The following is a 24,120-nucleotide window of genomic DNA, read 5'->3' as shown; positions in this document are numbered from 1 at the left end:
ACTTTGCATTTGTATTTAGAATTTGTCGTGGGTTTAACCCGGGGGTTTGGTTTGGGGGAGTATTGGAATATATTGGTGATCTATGTTAATTGGCTCACCATTTTCTCGCAAGTAGACACCATAAAATTGCTTTAGAAAGAGAAATTGTGAAGGAGAAGCTCCACATAATGGCGTCACGAAGGGTTGAACTAGAATGGAAATAAGGACAAGGAACGTCGAGTTGAGCAAGAAGAAGAAAGGAGGAAGAATAAAGAGGAAATGAGGTTTTGCTTACATTGAGAGTTGACCATTCCACCCATGGAGGCTCAAAGTTGAAATCAGGTAGTTTTATAAATAATTTAAAAATTTAATATTTTACTAATTAATGTTTTTTATTCTAATATTTTCCTAAATGACACGCGGTTGCTCATGATACTATGTTAAATTGGGTCCACACCCAAAATAACTAACCAATTGAGAAACTTTTTCTGCAAATTAATAAATTTAATTTTTTTTTATTTCACTAATATATATAGGATTATTCCTTAACATTTTCGGCTGGAAGGTTCTTGGCTACTGGTTCTCCTCGATCCTCGATAAGTCCATAGAGTGAAACTGAGTTTTTTCCCTTTTCCGTTATCTAAAAGCCATTAAAACTGCGTTTTGATTATTCTAAATAATAAAGTCGAGAAACTGGCGAATACTATGGGCTTGCTCAGCGACGCCTTTCATCGAACACTTTGGTTTGATTCTGCACACAAGACGTTCGTGGCGCTTCTCGAGCGAACAAAACTGGAATGCATCATCAAAGGATCGAGATTAAAATGGTTGAAAACCATCCAGTGGATCTGGATGTCGGAGGGCTTGTTGGGGTTATGGAAGGGCAACCTTCTCAACCTCTTCCGGATGGTCCCTTTCAAATCCATCAACTTCGTCTGTTACGATATGTACTGTGATCGCCTCGTACACTCCCGCGGGCTGCGGCAGCAAAGAGATCACCAGTCACGACCGGCTCATCGGCGACGGTATTTCCGGCATTGCCGCCTCACTCTCCTCTTCATAAAAAAAACAACTTTTAGCATCGACCCCACCCATTGAGTTGCAGATCCGAACGAGGGCACCGGGGGCGAAGCTCTGGGAGGAGTTGTGGGTTGCGTCATCAACATGGTCCAAAACGAAGGATTTCTCTCGCTCTACAAGGGCCTGACGCCGGCGTTGATCAGCATTTGACCCGCTAGCGCCGTCTTTTATGCTGTCCACCACGTGCTCAAGGCGTCTTACCTCTCCAAACACATGAAGAAAATAAATTACGAAAAGGGCGAGAAGAAAACAAAAGAGGGGGAACTGGGAGCCGTGCGGACTCTCATCTACGGTGCATCGCCGGGGCTGTTGCGGAGACCGTAATTTACCCACTGGAAGTCAGGCCAGACCACTAGGCCTGACCGCTGCATTCGTGAATCTGATAGAGAGAGAAGAGGTAGGCTCTGATCCCGCTTCAGGTTTGGTACTTCTTCCCTTTCAGTCTTGCATACCCAGTTTCATATTTTCAACAGGCCATACCCAGTTTGCTTACCCAGTCTCGTTAGCACTAACAATGGCGTAAGTCGGACTTGCAGGTGTTGCCATCGGCAGCTCTGAGCTATCTTCTCTATGAGATGATGAAATCAATTTTCAAGATCAACTGATTGTTATTGGCCGTTGAGATATTCTTTGTAGAGACGTATTTGTGAGGGAAATCTGTAAATATGTTCCTGGAGTAATAAAAAAAAACGATTTTTTAAGGTGTTAATTTACAAATCCCATTTTTACATTCAATTTTAACAACCTCTTTATTTTATTTTTTATGGTTTCAACAAATCTTGCTAATCCAATATCTGCTATAATACACAGCAGGAAATAACTTGTTTTTTCTTCCTTCTATCAAATGGAGCTTAAACCGAACATTGCTTAGACTGAATAAACCAAATCTGAGTTCTTCCACTTCTCTTTATTTGCTCAACTTGGGCACAATACAGCCAAAGTAAAAATGAATTTGTGCCTCAAAGGCAACCAGTCACCTGTCCCGAGCACTGGAGATGGGGTCTAATTGCTCCCAAGCAGTAAGAGACTTATCTCACCCACATCAATTTATCCCATTCAACGTTCTATCCCGTCCCGCTCTGTAATATAATTGATCTTTCAATCTCATCTCTACCCATAGGCCATAGTCCCACCTCAAACTTGCACAGGGTTGTGGGATTTGGCTCATCTCCGCCCCATGGGTCATTTAGTCGGGCAGGATGGGTTCGCCGCCATCCCTAGATCAAATACATTGTTCAAACGCACAAGCATTGAGAAACTTTTGGGATTTGACCTCAGATCATACACTGGAATTGTTACAATTTTGGAGAGTAAATAGAGAGGCTGCACCCTTTAAATCATGCTCTTGCACATCTTCAATGTTTGCAGAACTCTCTCCTATGGGCGATCTGTTGCTGCTGCTGCTGTAATCACAGTTTTAGTTTTTATTCAGTGGATGATATTGTTTGAAGATATATATATATAGGCAATGAAGATCGATTTATCGATATGTTATTATAAGTAAAATACACAGATCAGTGAATAAAAACATGGAAATACAGACGACGACAATGAAAGACATTCAAAGTTGAGGAATTGATCCAAAATGCATCCATATGAATGGTAAGATAAATCACATCCATAATCTTATAGACTTAACGCATGACACATCAATGGAAAAGGTATTGAAATGAGTTGATAATAAATAAAACAAGTCATAGATTCAAGTGATCAAATAGATTCAGTAAAAAGAAGAACTTCGGAAATGAGTTGATAATAAATAAAACAAGTCATAGATTCAAGTGATCAAATAGATTCAGTAAAAAGAAGAACTTCGGAATATGGTACACAGTGGAGTAATTACTAGATTCACATTGTTTTAGTAGGTACTAAACCAAATATTCATCATGAATTACTCTAGCTTGACAATATATTCATAAATGTTGAATATTTTGTATATCTAAAGCAAAAGAAATCTGTCATAATTTTTTTTTATTAAGAGTGTGTTCTTGCAAATATTTTCATTCCTTTCCAATATTTTTAGATAATGCAGAAGATTGAAAAATCAATTTCTATTATGTTAACCTAAACATCCTTTAATGAATTTGATCAAACCGACAGAAAGAAGCATAGTTGGAAACTCAGGGCTGCTTAAAGAGAAAGTTCTCTGCATGAATATGGAAAAAAAAAATTACAGGAAGGCACTCAGTGGATTCTTATTCAAATTTCTTAGCTGTAACTACACAGTTTATCATCTTATCTTTTGTTAGATACAGCAAAATCTTCCGCAGAAAAAAAAAAAAAAAAACTTAACAAAATTTTATTTGACGTTTTTACGAAAGATTAATTTCAAGCTTTCTGAATTCAGAGAGCTACTGGGTATGTTGGGGTTGTTATAGGTTAATAAGATAGATCGTCAGGCCTCCATTTTTATGGAGGAGAGAGCGTTCTCTTTTGGAAGTTTTAAGTTGTTGATGACTACTATGAATTTTCATTCGTTTTGAACGTAATTTTATGTGCGAAAGGAACAAAGATGATCAGTGAGAATTGAAGTTCGAAATCCGAACCTGCATGGAAATGGTTCGCTCGGGTTCCCCAGCAAAGGCGGATTCGCGTCCAACATTCCAATCAAATGCGGCTTCACGTCGTCATCGTACTCGTTGTCAAAATTAGCGTTTCTGGAATTATCCATGAAGCTACAGTCTTCGTCATTAACATTTCTGTTATAATCGATCGTTTGGGTGTTGTATTTGTCGTTGTCATTGTTGCTTTGCATGAGATGGTGATGGGTCTGGCTGTCGTCTGCCGGGAAGGGGCAATGGAAATTATTAGTCTGCAGTTGCTGCAGCTGCTGTGGAGGGTAGGAGGAATAATTTGGCAGCTGTTGTTGCTGCGGCACGATCTGCTGGTTGTTGTAAGGGATCATCGTCGGAGCCGATGCTGCCGCAATCGGCAGCTGTAAATGCTGAAGCATGGCCGGTTCCGCCTGATGGTTCTGATCGGGGATCATTGCCGGCGGGGGCAATCCCTGACCTTGCGCGGCGCGAGCGAACTGATCGCGGTAGACGGCAAGGTAGCGCATGACGTTGTCGAGCTCGGCGCTTTGGTGTTGTATCTGCCGCCAGAGATCGACGATCATGGCGTAGCAACCGCCGACGGGATCCCTAGCCCGGGCGTCGGCCTGGAAGATGATGGACCTCATGGCCTCGGATCGCTGAATAGGGTCGAGATTCCTGATGATCTTGAGAATGTTGCTGACCCCGAAGAGGCGGTGAGCGTTGAGAAATTGTCGCTGGTTCTCGGGAGGGAAATAAGGAGCAAGAATGCAGTCGGGTGTACATTTTCTCCGCTGGTACTTACAAGCAGCGCAGGCCTGGGTCCCGCTGCCATTACTTGCCCTAGATGAAGAGGAGGTGGAGCTCATTTGTTGGGGAAGAAAGAAGGTGGTAAGCGTACGTTGTCGGCCGCGGTTCCGGCTGACGAGCCTGCTCTTTTTTCTCCCCTCTCCGGCTTTTTTTGCCCGGTTTTCTCTCAAAGCTGTTTTTAGGGATAACCCTCAATCTTTTTTAAGAGATAATAGTTCCTCTTCAGGGATGGCCATGATCCCTTGGATGATAAGATAGGTTTGTAACCTCTATCCTTTGATGGAAAAAAAAAAAAAAAAACGAGTAAAGAACAACATACGTGGTCTTAGAAGCGCATGTGACTTTTCCATCTCGAATAGCCTATAAATAACTTATATTTTGGTATCACAACAATGAGATGCCTGAGTGCGCCAGACACAGACCGATGTTGTAGCTATGATTCGGCAGGGAGGCGTGTCTGAGGTGCCAGATTTGTGCACCATATGAGCGCAGTGGAATCATCCCGTTCAGGCAATTCTTGGCGGTTTCCTTTTTCGTCGATTGATGATTCTGCCCAGGTGGTCCTATCGCGGAGAGCTGATTGCAAGGGGTCCTCGCCTCTGCTTGGTTTGGCACTGAAATGGACTCACTGCGATGACGTGTGGTGCGTCGAAGCAGCGTTGTGTGCGCCAACGTTGAGCGAACGATGAACGACTCCCTTCGTCCATCGCGTTCTTGGCTCTACGGTGAATCAAGCCGATGTGGGGTGTATCGACGTCGATTACAAGGTGCGCCAGCGTTGATTACAGGGTGCACCATCGTTTCTTGGCCGATTTGGGTGCGTTGGTGAGGATTACGACGGTGGTTGAGGTTGTGACGAAGGCTAGCAAGGGCTCACCCTCTCTGCACGTGGCTAGAGGTTGTAGACTACCTCCAACGGATCATATTAGTACACGTTTAATTACCTTTTATTTTTAAAATATCTTATTTAACTCTTAATGTGTTTAATTTTTTAAAAATATTTTCAGAAAGCTAATATTTTAATATTTTAATTTTTTTTTAAAATATATTAGAATAAATATTTAAAATATTTTGAGTATCTGAAATATTTTTAAGTATTACATATATTTTTTAAAAATTAATTTAAAATTTATAAGAACATTTAAAAAATTAATATCTATTTTAAATATTTTCGATGATATGGCAGAATGACATGGTATCCTATGAGGATGAAGTAGCTTCCCGATGACATGTTGGGTGACATGTTGTTAGACTCTTGAGTGTTTATGTGACATGATGATATGGCACCACATAAGCGATCAAAGCTTGCATGTTACATTTGACTGTACACATGCGCGATTGACCGATCAAAGTCAAGTATTTATGATATTAAGTTGTTGGTTTTATGTGTTATTATTTTTAAAAAATTGGGTAATACAATAAAATTCCCGCATGCATATATAGTTGTATAATGTGCATATTTTTTTGTTAATTTTTCCATTATGAAAATTTTATTTAAGTTTTTATGCATACTAATTTTGTATGTATATTTTAGGTTAACCTAAATATAAGGAATTAATAATTAACATCAATTTTAGTCAATTATTTTGATGTCATATTTTTGGCTTACATGATTGGATATTTAGACTCTGATTTTGCTGGCTGCCTTTATTCAAGAAAATCGATATAAGTTTTTTTATTAGATGAAAAAGTTATTTATTGGAGAAGTACAAAATAATCATTGATTGCTACTTCTACCACAGAAGCAGAGTTTGTAACATATATTGAAGCCACATCAAAGTTTATATGGTTGAGTACAATTTATGGGTTTGAAATTGTTGACACAATTTTAAAGTCATCAAAGATCTATTGCAATAATTCCGTTGTTTGGCCAAGAACAATAAGAGCAAAATTCGTAATAAACATATTAAAATCACGTATTTGGCTATTCAAGAACACGCCAAAACAAACAAAATCGTTGTACAACACATCAACACAAATTAATGATTGTTGATCTAACAAATGGTCTACCACACATTGCTTACACAAATACAATAGATTAAAGTTAAGGTTTTAACTTCACGTTATGAATTAATTTGTTTTTATTTATGGGGACTCTTATGTAGTTCATTCAATCACATTTCCTATAGAGCCGTTGCATTTTCATTCAACCCCTTTAACCAATTTCCTCATTGGAAATATAAATTCCTTTCATGTTTCTCCTCTCTAAGATTAGCACTACCAAATTTAATTTTAAAGCTATACCCTCTTCATGTCGGATCACTCACAATTTTGATTGAGAAATAGTAGCTTTATTTTCTACACATCATCTCTCTAAATTTGAAGAAAAAAATTGCTTGATGAGAAAATTAAAGGTGGATTATGAAACTAATTTGATAGGAAAATTTTCATTTTTCAAGTTATTTTACCTTTAGCTTGATTAGGAAGTCTTCAATAAGGTGTGAGACCATACTCCATAGTGAAGAACAATAAAGAACTAAATTTACTCTCGCAAGTAAAGCTAAGCATCCAAACATTTTTTTTCTTTCATATTGATGACTTAAATATTTGCAAATTCCTCGTTTCCAAAATCCAACCTTTCTCACGGAATTCTCCTTCAAGCAATCACGATTGGAGTCATTGAAATTTTGTAGCTAATTAACTACACAAGGTTGTTGCCTTCTTGTAAGAGAGAGATTCATTTAAAATATAAAGTTCTTGAAGCATCATGAGAATACTCATAAAAAAGTCGTAGGCTAGTGAAGGTGATCACCTAGTGAGGATCCCAGTGAAAGATCACTTGGATGGATCAAACTCTTCAAATCGCTTCTTGAAATCTTCTGCTATTTTGGTTTCATCTTCTTTGCTAAGCTTACTGTTTCTCCAATCGGCTCTTTCCTTGATGTTTAACAAGTCAGCAAGAACCTGCATGATAGCAAGAATAGCCTCTTAGCAGATGAGCTTATTCAATTAAAGATATGTGTCAACGGGGATTTATGCAAGTCAAGTTTTAAAATTCACACCTCCCGTCCAAACTGGACAGGGAATTTCTCTTTCTCCCCAACAGCAAGTGACAATATGGTGCCTTCTGGAAGCTCCACATAGAAGAAATTTGACTTCCCAGACAATGATTCTGATAATTTTCTTACATCAACATCATCATCACTGCCTGACAAAGAAATTAACAGAATATAGGTCACTTTTCCAAAAGAATAGCAAGAATATACAGATAATGGAAATCATAGCCAAACAAATTGTTAGCCATCTCAGACAAATCCATGTAGTTAAAAAGCAGTTAGGTAAGGAGATGCACATAAATGCAAAAAATAAGGATGATGTTCAATTGGCAGGTAAACAGATAGCACCATGATTATTATAGACAATATTTATAATCACCACTTTGCTAACACATAATTGATGAGGGTTTTCCAGAAAAAAAGGATCAGGATTGACTTGTCTAAATTCACAAGGTGGGGACGCTTGACTCGAGCAACCACCTAACGTTTAACTACCTTGCATACAACAATTGTTAGACCAAATATTCTATTACATCATAGTCAGTGATGGGAATTTTTACCCAAATGTTAAATGTAGTTTTTTGATAAAAAATGTTAAATGTGGTTCAAACACAAATAACACTAAAGGCCTAAATCAGGTGAGCAACTTTCAATCCCCAAGTTTTATTATATCATAAAGATTATGCTGAGATCATTTTCAACACAAATCCTGTACTGAATATATTCTTTGAATTCATTAGGAGGCAAGCCAAATGTGTCAAAAATAGTAGCCAATCTATCTTCCTGGTACACCAAATAAAATCTCAAAGACATTTCATTTCACAGGTAGTTATTGAGAGAACGCAACTTTCCCGGCATAACTTGAACCTCATGGAGTTTTTCTGTCTTATTTATCTGTCTTCAAATGAGATGTGAGAACAAAGAAAATAACTTATGGCAGGCATGCATATTATTAGACTGCACATCATGAATTCAATTCTTTTACATAACGAGAAATATAAAAGCCTGTAAACAAGCATTTCCAGTTTGTACAAGTTAATCCTTCTCCTGCCTCCAGTGGCCTGAAATAATGGTACACGACAAATAGACTTGATGGAGAAGAAACTCACTGGGATTAATAACCTCAAATTCAACTCCGAACTTTTTTGCTGCTGAAAGAAAGCGACCACAGACATCAGCTGCTTTATGTTTTGGAATTGGAATCACCTATATAGGGAAACAAATCGATAGTACACAAAAAATGAACTAATAGTGAATAAACTGAGAACAGTGTCAAAAAGTCAATAGAAAGAAATTTCATACAGACTAATGGGAAACACTGTTTTAGAAGTTAAGTGAAAAGCAAGGCCACAAAATGGAAATTCAACTACAAGTAAACAAATAGGAGATACTGCAGACATTTAAAATGATTAGGACACTCCTACAAATACCCCAAGACATTTACAAAAACTTGGTATGTCACATGGTACCTTATAGTATCCTTATAAGAATCTTTTAATGGGATAGAAGGACAACATTCCTATGGGATATAATTACAGTTTACAAGTTTCTAGGAAATGAAAACTTTTCTGAATGACTCATACAGTGCTAAAGTTATGCAGCACATCCTAATGTGGAAGATGTAGCTCAAGAATATCTAAAGACAAGAGGATCACTCCAAAATCTATCGTGAAATTTAAAGAGACCTGAATTTCCTAGTTTGAGCTCAAGTTCCAAGAATAGAAAGACCTAAATTAGAAAACCTCTCCAAGTTGCAATTTCATATTTCAAGCAAGGTTAAATTAAAAGTTTTAATTAGACAACTACTTTTTGTTTTCAGCAACTTGCTACTTGGGTTAAAAGCCTTGATTAGAAAGTCTTTTCTAGTCGCAGTTTCCTATTTTAAGTTTGGGTCTTTGTTTCCAAATTAGTGCAGCCTGAGGTTTGCAAGTCTTTGAGTTAGACACAGTTTCCTGTTTTAGTAAGTCCTAATTAGTGTCTATTACCTAGAATGAACAAGATAAGAGTTTTCCCATTTTGTTGATCTATATGCCTATAAAAGGCCCTTGCTATTGAATAAAGTTTTAAGTTTTATTCTCTCTTGGATAAAGTAATCCTTGGTGTTTTTCTTCGTTTTCTATCTTTCTTAATACTTACAGAAACCCTATTTTCTGTCCTTCAAGTTTCACCCATCAAACTTGAATTCAGATTGTAGTTTTCTTAGTTGCTGCCAAAATCTAGATTACATACACTCTTAAGGAAATGTTCAATATGTCATTCCTTGAATCTAAACCACTGTTGCATCGTGAAGTTATTATTTACATTTCTGCTACTAAGAACTATGCATACATAGGATATATCTTTACTTAAACTGATAAAGCTATAAAAAATCCAAGTCAACTTATGATTGGAGGAAAAAAAATGCAAGCAGAAATGCATTAAGTTACAATAATAATGATGTGTGAAAGCTCCATTATTCAGCAAACAATTTCAAATAGACTTGACAAGAAAAATTCTACGAAAGCTTTTCACATTCATTGGCAGGAGACGGGACCACAATGTGCTATCTAAAGAATTACTACTACCTGAAGGTTACCATGAGAAGATGGAAGATACTCATAGTAAACAACTGCCTTTCCCTGCTTCTTGAAGTAATTCCTGAGAGCACTTTTATATCTCTGAAGCTCCTTTGCTGCTTCTTGGGTTAAAGAAACCACATTTGGGCAATGCTCAACAGGTATTACAAGCACATGGTCTTCCACTAGTTGGCCCTTCGCTAGAGCACAGTAACAACTTTCTCCTATACTTACTACAAGATGTGTCTCTATATTAGGACTAGACAAACAGAACCAACAACTCCTTCCATGGGGTGCATCACGACTGCTTAACCTGAAAAGCAACAGCAGCAGTCAACGATTAGCATCAGAAAAGCTAATCATGCTCCAAGATCAAACAAAATGGATGGAACCAGCAAAAAAGAGAATTAGGATGAGGTTGCAAAGTACCTTTGCCTCTTCCGAGAATACTCCCCATCTTCCTCCTCCAAGCTATGGCTAAAGCTACATTCAGACTTTTCACACTTTCCTTTGTTGAGAAAATCAAAACAACAACCTTTCCTAAAGTGATCCCTTGCATCAGAATCATGCCGGAAGTTGCACTTTCCCTCTCTTTGACAAGAACCAGTAGATGTGAACTTAAAACATAGCCTTTCACCGTCAGGACCTCCTTGCTGCTGCCGCTTCTGTGAAGCATCAAACCGCCAATATTGTGACTCCAGTGTGCTATGCTGAGACTGTTTTAAGAATTCGGTAGCAGGAGCTGTTTGCTCAAAAGCTATATAAGGAGACATAGTAGAGTTTGGAGGTTTCAGGGATATCTCAGCTGCTGACATGGTAGATGCTGGAGTAGGAGAAATCGCATGAATAAATTTCTGGGATGCATGTATAGTTTAGTGAGGCTATGAAACATCAACAAACTAGACTAAAATTAAGTAGACAAAGAACCAAATGGTGAACAAAGAAAGGTTCAAGTATAAGCTAAAAGATTAGATGGCCTCCAAAATGAAAGAAAACTGAAGAATGAATAGAAGAAATATGTAAAATATGGTCATATTATATTATAGGCGTCAATGTGAAATAAGTATGCATAGCCAACCACTCCACAAATCCAAATTTACCTGTTTATCCTTGTTTCCAACTGGTGCAAGACCTAGAAACCGTGTTACATGAACAGCTCCCTCATTAATATAAGGGTCACGTGCATAAAAGACACCTTTAGCACCTGCAAAATGATAACTATCCCCATACGATATACCATCATAATGCAAGAAAAATTTTAATATTTTTCATATATTCTGGTCATATGCAAAATCGTATGTGATAAATATACCATAGGAAGAATGGAGCATTTGACCAAGCTACAGAGAACAAGATATTCCAACAAATACAAATAATAGAGATAAGAAAAAGGTCTATCACAACATTAACATGGGTATGGCTGAAAAGGGAAACCAGATAATAGAAACGGAACTTTTTAACTCATGACTAAACAATACTCGAATTGAATAATAGGCTTATGTGGTGCAGAATAAAGCCACACAATTTTACATAACAAGGTAAACTAATGAATGATGACCAATTGACCACATCAAAGCTTTACTCAACTAACAAAAGCTCAACCCATGTGTTTCATAAGCAAATAACATCATATTAATTACCGAGGTTTGATCTCTGCAGCCAATTGTGCAATCTTTGGATTGGTGCTAGAAGAATCTGTGAGTCCTGGTGGACCATTTGAAACATCTGCTCTGGCCGTCACTCCACTTGGCCATTCATTAGTGGTGGCTAGTCAAGGCAATCAGTTAAATACAATATTTACAGCAACAAAAGTCTCAGACAATATTTTGAAGTTTGCATAATATAGTCTTTTCAACTACCATGGCAAAATTAAGTAAGTTTTGAATGAATAAATAAAGAAGATCCTTCATATATAGGCAACCTACAGGTGATTCTCTGAAGGTGATACCTTAAAAGAGCCACTTCAACTTTCTGAAACTGGCCATTCATACATCAGTAATGATGCAAAATAGTGAAATTTAACCATACTTGGTATTTCTTCACCATCAATCCAGTGGATCCTCAAAATGTTAACATACTCATTCATAGATGGCTCAGGCTGTATCAGTTTGATGGATTTGTATCTCTATCATCCAAAGATGGTTCACATGCCACTAGTTTTGATGTGGCCATCCACAACAGGCAGGGCAGGCAGTTTTACCCAATTATCCTTCTACTGTTCTACCCATCTGTTTATAAATGAATATGGAAAAAAAATCTTTAACCATGCTAAATTAAACCTTTACATGCATACCGTTCATTAAACAAAGGTTGATGAATTGTTTTAGGCATCGGTATATGCTACTCAAAATGCAAAACGTAATGGACATTATGTGTTACGTAACATCCGTTCTGCAGACAGTAATGTTTGGCAGAACATCACAGAATGAAACGTAACGCTACCAAATGTTTGTCTGAAACTCTAGTATTTCAAACGTTTAATAAACTATGAGCGTGTCAACTCCAAATCCAGGATGTATCAGATGTTACATGTTACACAACGCTGGTACACCAGGCCCTGTAAATGGAATATATATTGGTAAAGATTATCTCATACCCAATAAATTGAATATATGGAGTGTTAATTTTGTCAGTATCATCCCTCTCTATGTGAGAATAAGAAAATACCTCTCCTTTCACAGAAGATAATTTAAACATGTTTAGTACAAAAAAACATAATTATGTACTTAATTAATCTTTTTACATGTTTCTGTTACTTATTATGATTTTTTGAAGTTATCATGATTTTATGTAATATATTTTAAATATTTATTTACCTGATAACCCTATTATTATGAGTAATCAGGTTCATAAAGGGGTAATGGAACACCTTTTACTCATTCTGAAGCAGGTGATGGAATATCTTTATCATTGGGATTCTTACCCTTTTACAGCCTTAACAAAAGGGTCAAACCAACAAAAGCCATCTTCAGGTGATCTAAGCAAATCACTTTTACATAATGGAATAAAAGTGCATGATCAATTAAAAGAGTAACAGGGAGTGAGAAGAGAGGAAGTGACAGAGAGTGAGACAGAGAGAGGAAGAAAATCAGGCAAAAGGATATGTTAGGAAGATATCAATTACTCCATGTTCGTCAGCTAAAGCTCTTAAAGCATCAACGTCATCTTCACTGTAAGTCCCAATGATTTGACTATCAGAAGAATGCTTCCCAGATAAGTACATGACAGATACCCCTAAAACCAAGTCAAAAGAGTAAGTCATTTACAAGATTCAAAATGAATTCCACTTGAATCAGGCAAGAGACAAGTTCAACTAACATCCAAAATGAACTTAAGAAGGGCTTGGGTGGTTACTAATGTGAGGTTCTAGGTTCAAGTCTCACCAAGAGCATGAGGTACAGTGTATGTGTGATCAACATTCAAATAAAAAAATTGTTAAAAGGACACAAATTATGCACTAGACACACGGAGAGTATGACATGTACTTGCATTTCTTGGAAGGGCTAAAAGTCAGTTAGTTCGGTTTAATTGGCCGGACGCATGCAGCATCTGGCTTATAAGATATGCTGCACTAAGTTCAGCCTGGTAGAATTTGTTCTCCCTAGAGTAACTCTTTTTTTGGTCATTTTCACCATGACCATAAATCAAAACAAGTTCTAGAGTTGGAATCCAATTATCATGCCAGAGTAAAGAGGAACAGTAGTCTTGAATTTGCCACCAGAAATTTGCTAAGAGGTGGTAGATTCAGTTGGATAGTGTTTTGTCGACATCAAATATCTTATGCAATCTCTTGGACGAATCAGATGGAAAAATGAACTAGTTAAAGCACCAATTACACTAGCCACGCGGTCAATATGCCGAAGGAAAATCACGTTCAGTGTCTTAGTAATTCAAAACAGAATGAAGCAAAATGACCAGCAAATGCAGTAACAAGGCAATACCATGAAGAAAGAATTTCCCGCTGCCCTTCAACCAGAAGAGATTTTCGCAAATGCGTAAACCGTCTGTCTTGAAGCCGAGGTTAGAAGGATCCCTCGAAACGGCAGAGAGAACCTTCGCAGCACCTAAGCCATAATCCCCGATGAAGTAAGTTGGCAAAGGGAAAGACGAGCCACCCTCGAGGTAATCGAGGAACTCTCCTTGGAGTTCGGGAGAGTCGGGGAAAAACTGACCCACGCATAGAAGGGCGTCAAATGGACCAGCAGATTTGTTCACCTGATCGTAGCACAACAAGTCAGATATAAAACAAACGAGCAAATGAGGAGGAAGCAAAAAAAAATGAAAGAGAAAAGACAGACCGCAGCTACGCGCTTAAAGAGCTGATTGAGACGACCGAGGACGTCCCCACAGAAGAGAAACCGCGGCGCAACCATGGGGAGAAGGAGAGCGAAGGAAGAAGACGGTTGAGCGCCCTAACTTTCAACGTTGATGGGGGGGGGGAGAGGGGGTCAGTCATGAATCTAGTGACGAAGTTCATCCGATTACTGACGTCATTCAAACGGGGGGGGGGGGGGGGGGGGGTCGTTTTCAGTGTTATTATCATTAACACGAGAAAACTAAGAGAATCCCTAAATCCTCATAGTACATTTAATTACAGCATAATCCATAAAAAATTAGGTAAAACAATCATTATTATCACACGAATAAGTTATTTAATGTATAATTAAATATATATATATATATAATTAAATTTTTTATTATGCATTAATATGGTAATTACATGAGCCAATAAAATATGCACATGATTAATTATAAATAATAAATAAATAACATTATAAATAACAAAAACAAAAGTAATACGTTGAGTTATTAATTTATTAATAACATATGATATACTTTAACCTAAAAATAAATAATTTAAGAAAAAAATTGATCTAATCATAACTTTAACACTATATATTTGTACATAATATATTTTATGTATTATTAACTAATAATATATTATCACAAAATTTAAAACCATTAGTTTAATTAACTATAGCAATCGGATAATTATGCCAAAATAATTTATCAAATATTTATTTTAACAATATTTTAATTATGACTATTAAATCATTATTTTAATAAAGTAATTATAAAATAAATATATTAAATAAATAAAATAAAAATAATTATTTTATAAATAAAATTTATAAATGAATGATTTTTATGACGATAGTTTAATTTTTCCTAAGTTAGGAAAAATTAAACCATCGTCATCTTCCTTAGTGGCGAGCCAGCGGGCAACGACGACAGGTTAGTGGGCAACGGCGACGGCGGCAGGCAACACCGATAGAGGCGACGCTCCGACGGTACGCCGAGAGGGAGAGGAGAGGGAGGGAGGCCGAGAAGCTCAGTAACAGATGCTCGACCTTCGTCGCCGAGGGAGGAAGGCCTCTCTCCCTCTCCTCTCCCTCTCGACCTCCGTCGCAGAGCCTCTCAGTTTCCCGTACTCTACAACAAAGATCGAGAAGGAGAGGTCGTAGAGAGGGAGATCGGAAAGGGACGATGGAGACGAGAGAGGGAGCAAAGAGCTAGGGGTTTAGGGAGACGACAGAGGGGCTGCGGGAACGAAACGAGCAAGACGGTGTGCGCCAGAGAGAGCCCCGTGCGTGAGTCATGTACATGATTCTCAAAATTGGGCGGAAAGCACTTTCCATCGTTTTCTCTTGGGACATGAACTCCTGAGTCATGGATGATCATGTACACGACATGAAGTTTGGCGCTCCCTAACAACATCAGGACATGAACTAAGTAATGCGCATGAAGATCATGTCTTGAGTCATGTTGACTAACCCCCCCCAAAAGCCGTTTTCAACGTCAGCTTCATCTCAAAGACATAAACGTAGACTTAAACCGTAGAATCAAAAATCTGCCCATATTGACAAGTCATTCACTTGAAGCCATGAAGACACCCGAGGATTTTTTTTCTTCTCTAGCTCTCTTCTCTCTCTCATCTTCGCACTCTCTTCTCCCTTCTCAGCTTCTTTGTCTTTTGTCTTCTCACTCTCTTCTCCCTTCTCCCTTCTCATCTCTCCTCTCCCTCTCGCTGCTTTCCTCCTCTCGGCCTTCCTCTCTCTCTCTCTCTCGCACTCACTCTCCCCCTCTCTTCTCCCTCTTGGCTTCCCTCTCCCTTTTCTCTATCGTTGCTCTCTTTTCCCTAAAAATCCTCCTGATTTCCTTCGATTTCACTTATTTCAATTTTGATTTTCCCCATTTCGATGTCGATTTCTTTGATTCCACTTCGATTTCCTTTGACTTTCCCATTGGATTTCGATTTTTCCCAATTCGAAAGGTAACCCTAAACCCTAATTTATTTTTTCAATTAATATACTGTTGTATTTGATTTAATTTTAATTTATGTGTGCGGTATTTGTATTGATTGTTTAGTTACTGCATAATTTTGGGATTTAGGGTTAGGTTTTATGGTATTTAGGGTTCAATGTTGTCTTTATAGGATATCATTTTTGGGTTAGGGATTAGGGTATTTAGAGTATGGTTAAAGGTATTTAGGGTTTAGGTTTTTGTTTTAGGGTTCTTGGTCTTACAATATGGTTAATAGAAATTAGGGTTTAGAGGTTAGAGTTTGGGGCTATAGGGTATAGGTTTAGGGTTTTGGTTTTTTATGGTATTTAGGGTTTAGTTTACTTTCTGGAATTAGACTTAGGGTTAATAGAAGTTAGGTTTAGGGTTTAGGGGTACTCTCTAGAATTAGGGTTTAGGGGCTAATGGAGGATGGGTTGAATCCAATTTAAACTAAGTTTCGCTTACACGAACGTCAATTAGCCAAAGAAACCCAACTCCCATCATTGACGAGGTACGGTTCGTAGTGACTGCGAAGTCATAAATGCTCTACCAGGGGTGTTCAATGAATTTGGACTTGATGAGTGTGTTTTTGTATCATTTAGAGTATCCGCAATGGAATTAGTTTGATTAATTTTAAAATGTTGTTGAATAATTTTGAAGTGTTGTGGAATAATCTTGCCATGTGGTGGGGAGATTCGAGTGTTATAAATAGCCAATACGTGTTTTTTTTTTTTTCAATGGCTTTTTGTGTTTCTATGTGTCCCTAGTTTCTATGATGTGTAAAGGTTGTCTGATAAAGTTCTTTCTATGAGGACCATCTCAAATTTAGATTAGAAATGGCTAGAAGAAGACAACAAAATGCTCAAACATATGACATTTGGACCTTCGAAGAAGATTGCAAAATGCTCTATTTGTTGGTTGAGTAGGTCAATATGGGGAACAAGTTGCCCAATGGGGTTTGGAAGCATGAGGTGTATATGGACTGTGTCAATAACTTCAATGAAGACGCAATCAATAAAAAAACTGTTGAGCAGCTCAAGAATTGAACACAATTATGGAAGAAAACGTACCAAACAGTAACAAGCCAACACTAGTGAGTTCGTTTGGGATGCAACCACATAGCGAGTTGCTGTATGTTAATCTGAATGGCAAGACTACGTCAAGGTTAGTAAATCATGTTGTACTGCAAAACAGACAAAGTAAAAATTGTAACTATGCTTACAATAACATGTATTTTGTTCACCATGGGAAGATACTATCTCTACCATTCCAATAGACGTGTACCACGTTCTTGTGGGATTGGTGGTCCGTTGTATTTGCAAAAGGCATTAGACAAATCACTTGCTAAATTTTAAAAATTTTACAGGATGAATCAAATTATATTTCGCAAATTGCCAGAGTTACTTAATAGTAGAGGATTTTTATTAGCCACAATGACCATCTCAGTAGATGAACAACTTACATATTTTCTCCTAACTGTTGGTCAAGAACAAATGTATAGTGTCACAACAAAGATGTTTAATAGATCGAACTAGACCATAAGTAGGCATTTCAATAAGGTGTTCGATGTTATTCTCAAACTTCACTCTTATTACATTAAACGCCCTTCAAAATGCACTCACTCAAATATTTTAAACAATCCAATGTTTTATCCGTAATTTGTAATATCACTTGCCTTCTAATGAATAATTTCAGACTAATATACAAAGTTAGTCAATATTAATTGAAATGGTATAATTAGGATTGTATTGGAGTTATTGTTGGAACTCATATCAAAGCGAACATCCCACTTGAAGAACAACAAAGGTTCTCGAACAGAAAAGGGTTATCTCTGACAAAAAGTGATGGAAACATATACATTTGACATGCAATTCACTTATGTACTTGTTGGATGGGAGGGATCAGCAGCTGATTCCCGTGTACTAAAAACCGCATTGACTCGCCAAGATAGATTTTTTGTACTTGAAAGTAAATAATATATTTTTATGTAGTATTTTTTTATCTTCAATTATTTTATGTGGAATATATTTTTCTATTGTAGGTAAATATTATATAATCGATGCTGGTTATGCAAATCTTCTAGGATTTTTGGCTCCATATCGAGGAACTTGTTATCATCTATAAGAATTTAGACATAATATTCCTAGAAATAATAAATAATTATTCAACCGAAGGCACTCACATTTGATGAATACTATTGAGTGAACCTTTGATGCTTTAAAAGCTCAATTTCAAATGTTGAAAGATGCTCATCCATTTTCTTATAAGATTTAGATAAAAATTACGGTTGCTTGTTGCATATTATATAATTATATACGTAGAGAGGATTACAATGATATGTTTGAAACATAAGAAGATAATTCAGGTGATGAGTTTGGTGGAGGAGGCGATGCGGTCCAATTAGTAGGTATAAATGATGATGCAAATAGCGATGATAGTGATATCAATGGTCTTGTGGATGAGGACAACCAATCAACAAACATTCGAAGGCAACGTGCATTAGAATCCACAAGAGCCGCACAATATCGAGAGGCCATAGCAACTCACATGTAGAATGATAAATGATGGTTGTATCCTATTGCTTTTGAACATGTATCTTGTCATTCGTATGTATTAAACTAGTAACTTGATGATTTTAATATTAAAGACACAAACTCGTTGTTATCTTCCATGGCATAAACGTTTGTTTTTATCCTGCAAATTGTGGACTACTACGAGTAACTCGGTTCATTTTCAAGCATGTTTTTTAATTTTCTTATATATATGTTATTAATAATCTATCTTAGGTTATGGATAAAATAGTATATTTATTTATTTATATATTTATATATTTATATATTTATTACTATATTAAATTAGATATTTTAGATTGGTAATTAAAATATAGTTAAAGTAAGCATTTGTTCAATTAGTTGTCAATAACTATCCCATTTTTATAAATAAATAAACTAATCCTTTTTAAATTTTGTGGAAATATATGCTTAATACTATGTAAAAAATCCATCTTGTGTTATTAATAAAATAATATTTTTATTTATTCATTATATATATATTAATTATTGTATTAAATTAATGATTTAATAGTGGTACTTAACATATTGTTAAAGTAAACATTTGATCAATTCTTTTGGTTTAATTAACCTATTTTTATAATTAATTAAACCAGTGGTTTTAAATTTAGTAAAAATGTATTATTAATTAATAGTATGTACAAATATATATTGTGTTAAACATTTGATCAATTATTTTAGTTTGATTATTCATTTTTATATTAAAATATATCTTATGTTATTAATTTATTTATTATATTTGTTTATGTTATTTTTTACTTTGTATTTATTTATCTTTTATAATTAATCAATTCACAATTAATTGGCACGTGTAATTACTGTGTTAATGTACTATTCTGTAATCATTAATTGATATAATATAATTAATTAGTATTTTATTATATTTTAATTTTACATTAAATTACTTATTAGTGTAGTAATCATGTTTGTTTTCGTTAATTTGGTGTTTAGGTATACATGTTATATTTAAGTATATTATTACAAATTACTCATCCTCTTGTTTTTGTTATATTTCTCATTTTAGAGCATTAACCTTGGAAACTGTTTTCCAATGCACTTAAATTCGTCCACCATAACACCCAATTTGAAGTTGAAGTTGATTAGTTGTAAAATTTATAATGACATCAGGATATGAACTGCGTAATGCACATGAAGATCATGTCCTGAGTCAATCGGCTGAGTTGCCATTGTTAAAACTTTGAATTTTTTAGCTTTGTTTTTCTTTTCTTTAATTCACAAATATATGAATGTAACAGTAATGGCGGAGGTTTATCTTTAACCCTGTCGTATTGACGCTGTTTGGACATCGCCATTAATGGTGGCTTTCTATTCCGTGTAGCGATGGCGCCGTGCAGACAGATACGGGCGAGAACAAAAATTACTGAATTAAGCGAAGAGCTTCGGCGTGCATGAAATTCCGAAGCTTCCGCAACCTTAATTCAGTGCCACGACACAGTAGCCGAGACGGTGCCTTTCTGACTCTTCGAGCTGCTTCTCTCCACGCCCAAGTCATTGCAATCGACAAACGTAATTACGTTAAAAATTTTGAGGAAAGATGGACGGAAAAGGACAGGGAAGTATACGATTAATATAAAGATAATGATGATAGAGATACAGATAAGAATTAGATACAGAATCAAATTATAGAGTACTAATCTAATTCTATCTCCTACACCATAACGGCAATATTATTCATATTTCCTAAGTATAAAAACTAGGGGTAAAAATCTCCATCATGTCGACACTCTCTTGCTCGTCCGTTTGGTATGAGTCGCCCCAAATGGTCCTTCCTGCAACTTCCTTCGCCTGCCCAAAAGCTTCCACATTTTCAAAATGTCGTCATCTTCCTTGCTCTATATTTGCTGCCTCCGAAGAACAGAGTCGTAGCCTTGGTGGGTGCGTGGGATAAAGCAAATCGTGCGCACCCCGAACTCTCGTGTTTTGCTTCTGCTGTTCTTCTCTTTTCTGATTTCTCTCCCCGTTTCGGTTTCCGCGAGGGAGATTACTAAGGTAGGAGAGTAGAGATCTCTGGTTCCGAGGAAAAGAAAAACACCCATGTCGTTTTTTGAGGTATATGAAGCTGTGATTATTTCGGGTCTATGGCGAAAAAATGAGGCTCGTAGTCTTGAAAATTGAATTGTTATTTTTTTTTTGGGATTCGGTCTAGTCTGATTCAATTCAAATTGGTGTTTTTTTGTTGTGGGATTTAGAGCCATTGGTCTAGTTTACAGGCGTGAGGAATAAAACGCAAGTTTTATCGGGTAAGAGATCTCTTTCTAATCTCTTGTTTGGGGTGATTAAATTTAGATTTTTTTTTTCAGTTACAGAATCTTGGCGACCGTTATGTTTAATTCCTTCGAATATGTTTTCTTTTCTTTCAGACGCTCTAAAGAACTTAATATCAGAATCGCTGTCTGCTAAGAGTTGTAGTGGCACGGACATTGACGAATGCCGCGACGATTCCGCTGCGTTTTCCCTAAAGCTAATCGCAATCGCAATCGCGGCAATTTTTATGGCCGGAGTCACCGGTGTGGCAATTCCGCTCCTCGGAGGAAAGCGGCGGTTCTTACAAACGGATGGCAACATTTTCGTCGCAGCTAAGGCTTTCGTGGCCGGCGTGATACTCGCCACTGGCTTCGTCCACATGCTGCCTGACGGCGGCGAGGCGCTGGCAAGCAAGTGCCTTGGTCGCGATTCCCCTTCTCGCCGTTCATCGCAATGTTGGCGTCGCTCGGCACCCTTTTGGTCGATTTTGTTGGGACCCAGTTTTATGAGCGGAACCACATCCTCCGTTCCGGAGTTAACGATCGAATCGGGAATCGTGCCAGCGACCCGCGCATCGGCACGGCCACCCGCACGGGCAACGTTCGTGCGAGGTGGTGCAGGGGAAGAAAGTGGGGCACTTTCACGGTGGAACAGACGACGACGAGGGCCCCTCTGAGCAAGGCCGTCATGTCATCGTATCGCAGGTAAGTTCGAAATAGTTTCGCACTTCTTGCAGCGCCGAATGAACGTGCAGAAGCGTTTGCTGTTGTTGTAATTGTGGCTTTTTTTGTCATTGTGTTGGGTCTGCAGATACTGGAGCTTGGGATTGTTTCTCATTCGGTGATTATAGGACTGTCATTAGGAGTATCACAGAGCCCTTGCACAATTCGTCGGCTGATGGCTGCTCTTTCGTTTCATCAGTTCTTTGAAGGGTTTGCATTGGGAGGATGTATCTCTCAGGTATTACTGTCTGTTGATGAATAATGTAGCTGGATTACTGATGATAATTCCTTTAGTGCGTTCATGGATTGTCCTACTGGTGAGACTTCCCAATACTTGCGCCATGATCCAGTAGATTCCTGATAGCTTTTCTCGGCTTTGGGATATAGTTGTTTAAAGATGTATCTATTCCTAGTAAGCATCGGAGAGGAATGGACTTGTAACCGCTAAAACTAGGGGTGAGTGTCTTAGTAAAATGTCTTGGATTTTGAGTTTGGTGTTGAAACGAAAAACACCGCCATATAAAATGGCAATCTGTCATGTATCGTCAACATCTCGGACTTTTGACAGGGGAAATGGCTTGCCCCTGGCTAAACTTGTGAGCATTGTAGATTGTAGTATCTTTATATGGCTTTTGAGCTCCTAGTAAGTTACAGAGTTGTGCCCAAATGACAGTTGAAAGGGCGACTACAGAGTTGGTCATCTGGTTTCTTGACCAATTACTCCATGTGAATTGTGGCAACTCTGTGGATTGGTTGTATCAGTTCAAATGTAGTTGTGGATGATCTAGTAGATGCTGCTGTTTAAATCAGTCAAAAAACAGACCCAATATAAAGTCTCAAGAGTTGAGAATAAATATGGGCAGGAGGGAATCAACACAAGTAAATGATGCAAGGGAGGGTGTCTCGGTTGGTTAAAGATCTGAAACTTATCATCTTGCTCCTCCTGAAAATCTTAGACGACTTACCTGATATGTGAGAAGCCTTTTCTAGATGCTCCTCCCCTGAAATAATGTTCTTTTAACTTGAAGCCATGATTGTGACCATATCATCTTGAACTCTTCTACTCTAGATGCAGATGAATTTTTGGGGGATTGGATTTACTTTTTTTTTTTTTTTTTTTGTTCTTATTTTTGTATGTAAACATGATGGATGCAGGCCCAGTTCAAGACACTTTCAACTACTCTGATGGCTTGCTTTTTTGCCATCACAGCACCAGTTGGAACCACTGTATGAATGGGAATATCATCCTACTACAACTCAGAAAACCCCAGAGCCCTTGTAGTGGAGGGGATATTAGACTCAATATCTGCTGGTATCCTCGTGTATATGGCCTTGGTTGATCTCATAGCTGCTGATTTCCTCAGCAAGAGGATGAGTTGTAATCCCCGTCTCCAGGTAGCCTCGTACTTTGCCCTTTTTCTCGGTGCTGGTTTCATGTGTTCTCTAGCCATCTGGGCATGATGATGACGATAATGTAATTTTACCATGTTCAAAAGGGTTGGATGTAGTGAGATGTGAAATGTATTTATCATTCTTTCAAGAATAGAAGCCTAGTTCAAAATCATCTTTTGTTCTTCTCCATTCTCCTTGTGCCTAGTTATTCTTTCCTCATGCTTATACTCTGTAAGACTGGTTGTTTCCACTAGCGAAAAAAATTGGTAAGAACTTCATTCTGAAGGCCTGTGTTTTACTTTGGGGGGCCTAATTTTGGTGGAGATGAGTTCTTCTTTACCCTGTGGAGTAGAAACCCATCAATCTTTGCCTTAAAATGAAAAAAAATGTATTATTTATATTGTTAGTAGTTGATTGGATCATAAAAAAAATTATTGAAGGTTTTGTATAATTTCAAAATAATTTATTTTTGTCTCAACCTCGTAAACTTGGCTTAAAACCCATCATTGTAAAAATTAATTCTCACAAAAACTCGTTAAGCAGTCAGAATGTGATTAGGTTTCCAATTTGTGAAAGTTTTTTCAAGGGTTTTAGATTAATCTCGGGGCAGAAATGGAATTTTAAAATCCAACTCTGGCCTATTAGTGCACTCTAAAATGAAAGTGAAAATTATTTCACTAGTGAAAATAACCCCAAACTTGTTAATATACACTCTAAGTGGCGGGTGAAAGTGAAATACCTAAATTCTTAAGACAAATGAGTGAAAGTGAAATTACTCTTTAAGGCTACAGAGTTTATTTTCACTCACACACTCACTCTCTCTCTCATTTTTTTTTTCTGCTCATTTTGCCTTTTTTATTCTTGCATTTGGATATTATAAAATTAAGTATTTGTTTAATTAATTTATTTTAGATATTTTTTTTTTAATTTTA

At 37.2% G+C, this 24,120-nt stretch overlaps 2 protein-coding genes and 2 pseudogenes across 3 annotated transcripts; 2 read left to right on the top strand and 2 right to left on the bottom strand.

Annotated features, from left to right (window-relative positions):
• The first annotated feature begins 684 nt into the window (after positions 1–684).
• Positions 685–1,664, top strand: LOC137950236 (probable mitochondrial adenine nucleotide transporter BTL3; annotated as a pseudogene).
• Positions 1,665–3,550: 1,886 nt separating this feature from the next.
• On the bottom strand, positions 3,551–4,462 carry LOC137950235 (LOB domain-containing protein 22-like). The gene has a single exon (XM_068796622.1). The coding sequence runs from the start codon at positions 4,460–4,462 to the stop codon at positions 3,551–3,553; it is 912 nt and encodes a 303-aa protein (XP_068652723.1).
• A 2,442-nt stretch (positions 4,463–6,904) lies between these two features.
• Positions 6,905–14,379, bottom strand: LOC137949918 (zinc finger CCCH domain-containing protein 64). Of its 2 annotated transcripts, none has more exons than XM_068796161.1 (10): positions 14,253–14,379; positions 13,896–14,169; positions 13,061–13,188; positions 11,595–11,716; positions 11,055–11,172; positions 10,384–10,808; positions 9,964–10,267; positions 8,509–8,605; positions 7,406–7,551; positions 6,905–7,307 (listed from the first exon to the last, which is right to left on the bottom strand). In XM_068796161.1, the coding sequence occupies exons 1-10, from the start codon at positions 14,325–14,327 to the stop codon at positions 7,179–7,181; spliced, it is 1,818 nt and encodes a 605-aa protein (XP_068652262.1). In that variant the 5' UTR covers positions 14,328–14,379; the 3' UTR covers positions 6,905–7,178. The 2 variants fall into 2 exon arrangements, with proteins under 2 accessions (XP_068652262.1, XP_068652264.1); XM_068796163.1 differs by having other exon boundaries at positions 10,384–10,619.
• A 6,485-nt stretch (positions 14,380–20,864) lies between these two features.
• LOC137950234 (zinc transporter 4, chloroplastic-like) lies at positions 20,865–23,343 on the top strand (annotated as a pseudogene).
• Positions 23,344–24,120: the final 777 nt, after the last annotated feature.

Source organism: Aristolochia californica, unplaced genomic scaffold (assembly GCF_029961685.1).
Source record: "Aristolochia californica isolate CCGP_79_NKW_82.1479 unplaced genomic scaffold, dmAriCali1.0.hap1 SCAF_14, whole genome shotgun sequence".
Classification (NCBI taxonomy): Eukaryota; Viridiplantae; Streptophyta; class Magnoliopsida; order Piperales; family Aristolochiaceae; genus Aristolochia; species Aristolochia californica.
The sequence above is the reverse complement of the archived record's forward strand: the minus strand, read 5'-3'. Positions and strand labels throughout refer to the sequence as shown.

Bases quoted from the DNA above. Each gene is read 5' to 3' on its own strand.
- LOC137950235 (XM_068796622.1), bottom strand. From the start codon at position 4,462: ATGAGCTCCACCTCCTCTTCATCTAGGGCAAGTAATGGCAGCGGGACC.
- LOC137949918 (XM_068796161.1), bottom strand. From the start codon at position 14,327: ATGGTTGCGCCGCGGTTTCTCTTCTGTGGGGACGTCCTCGGTCGTCTC. The intron at 8,606-9,963 runs GTAGTAGTAATT...TTCCCTATATAG, and splicing joins CTTCTCATGGTAACCTTCAG to GTGATTCCAATTCCAAAACA. The intron at 7,552-8,508 runs GTGAGTTTCTTC...TTTCTTTGTCAG, and splicing joins ATTTGAGGTTATTAATCCCA to GCAGTGATGATGATGTTGAT.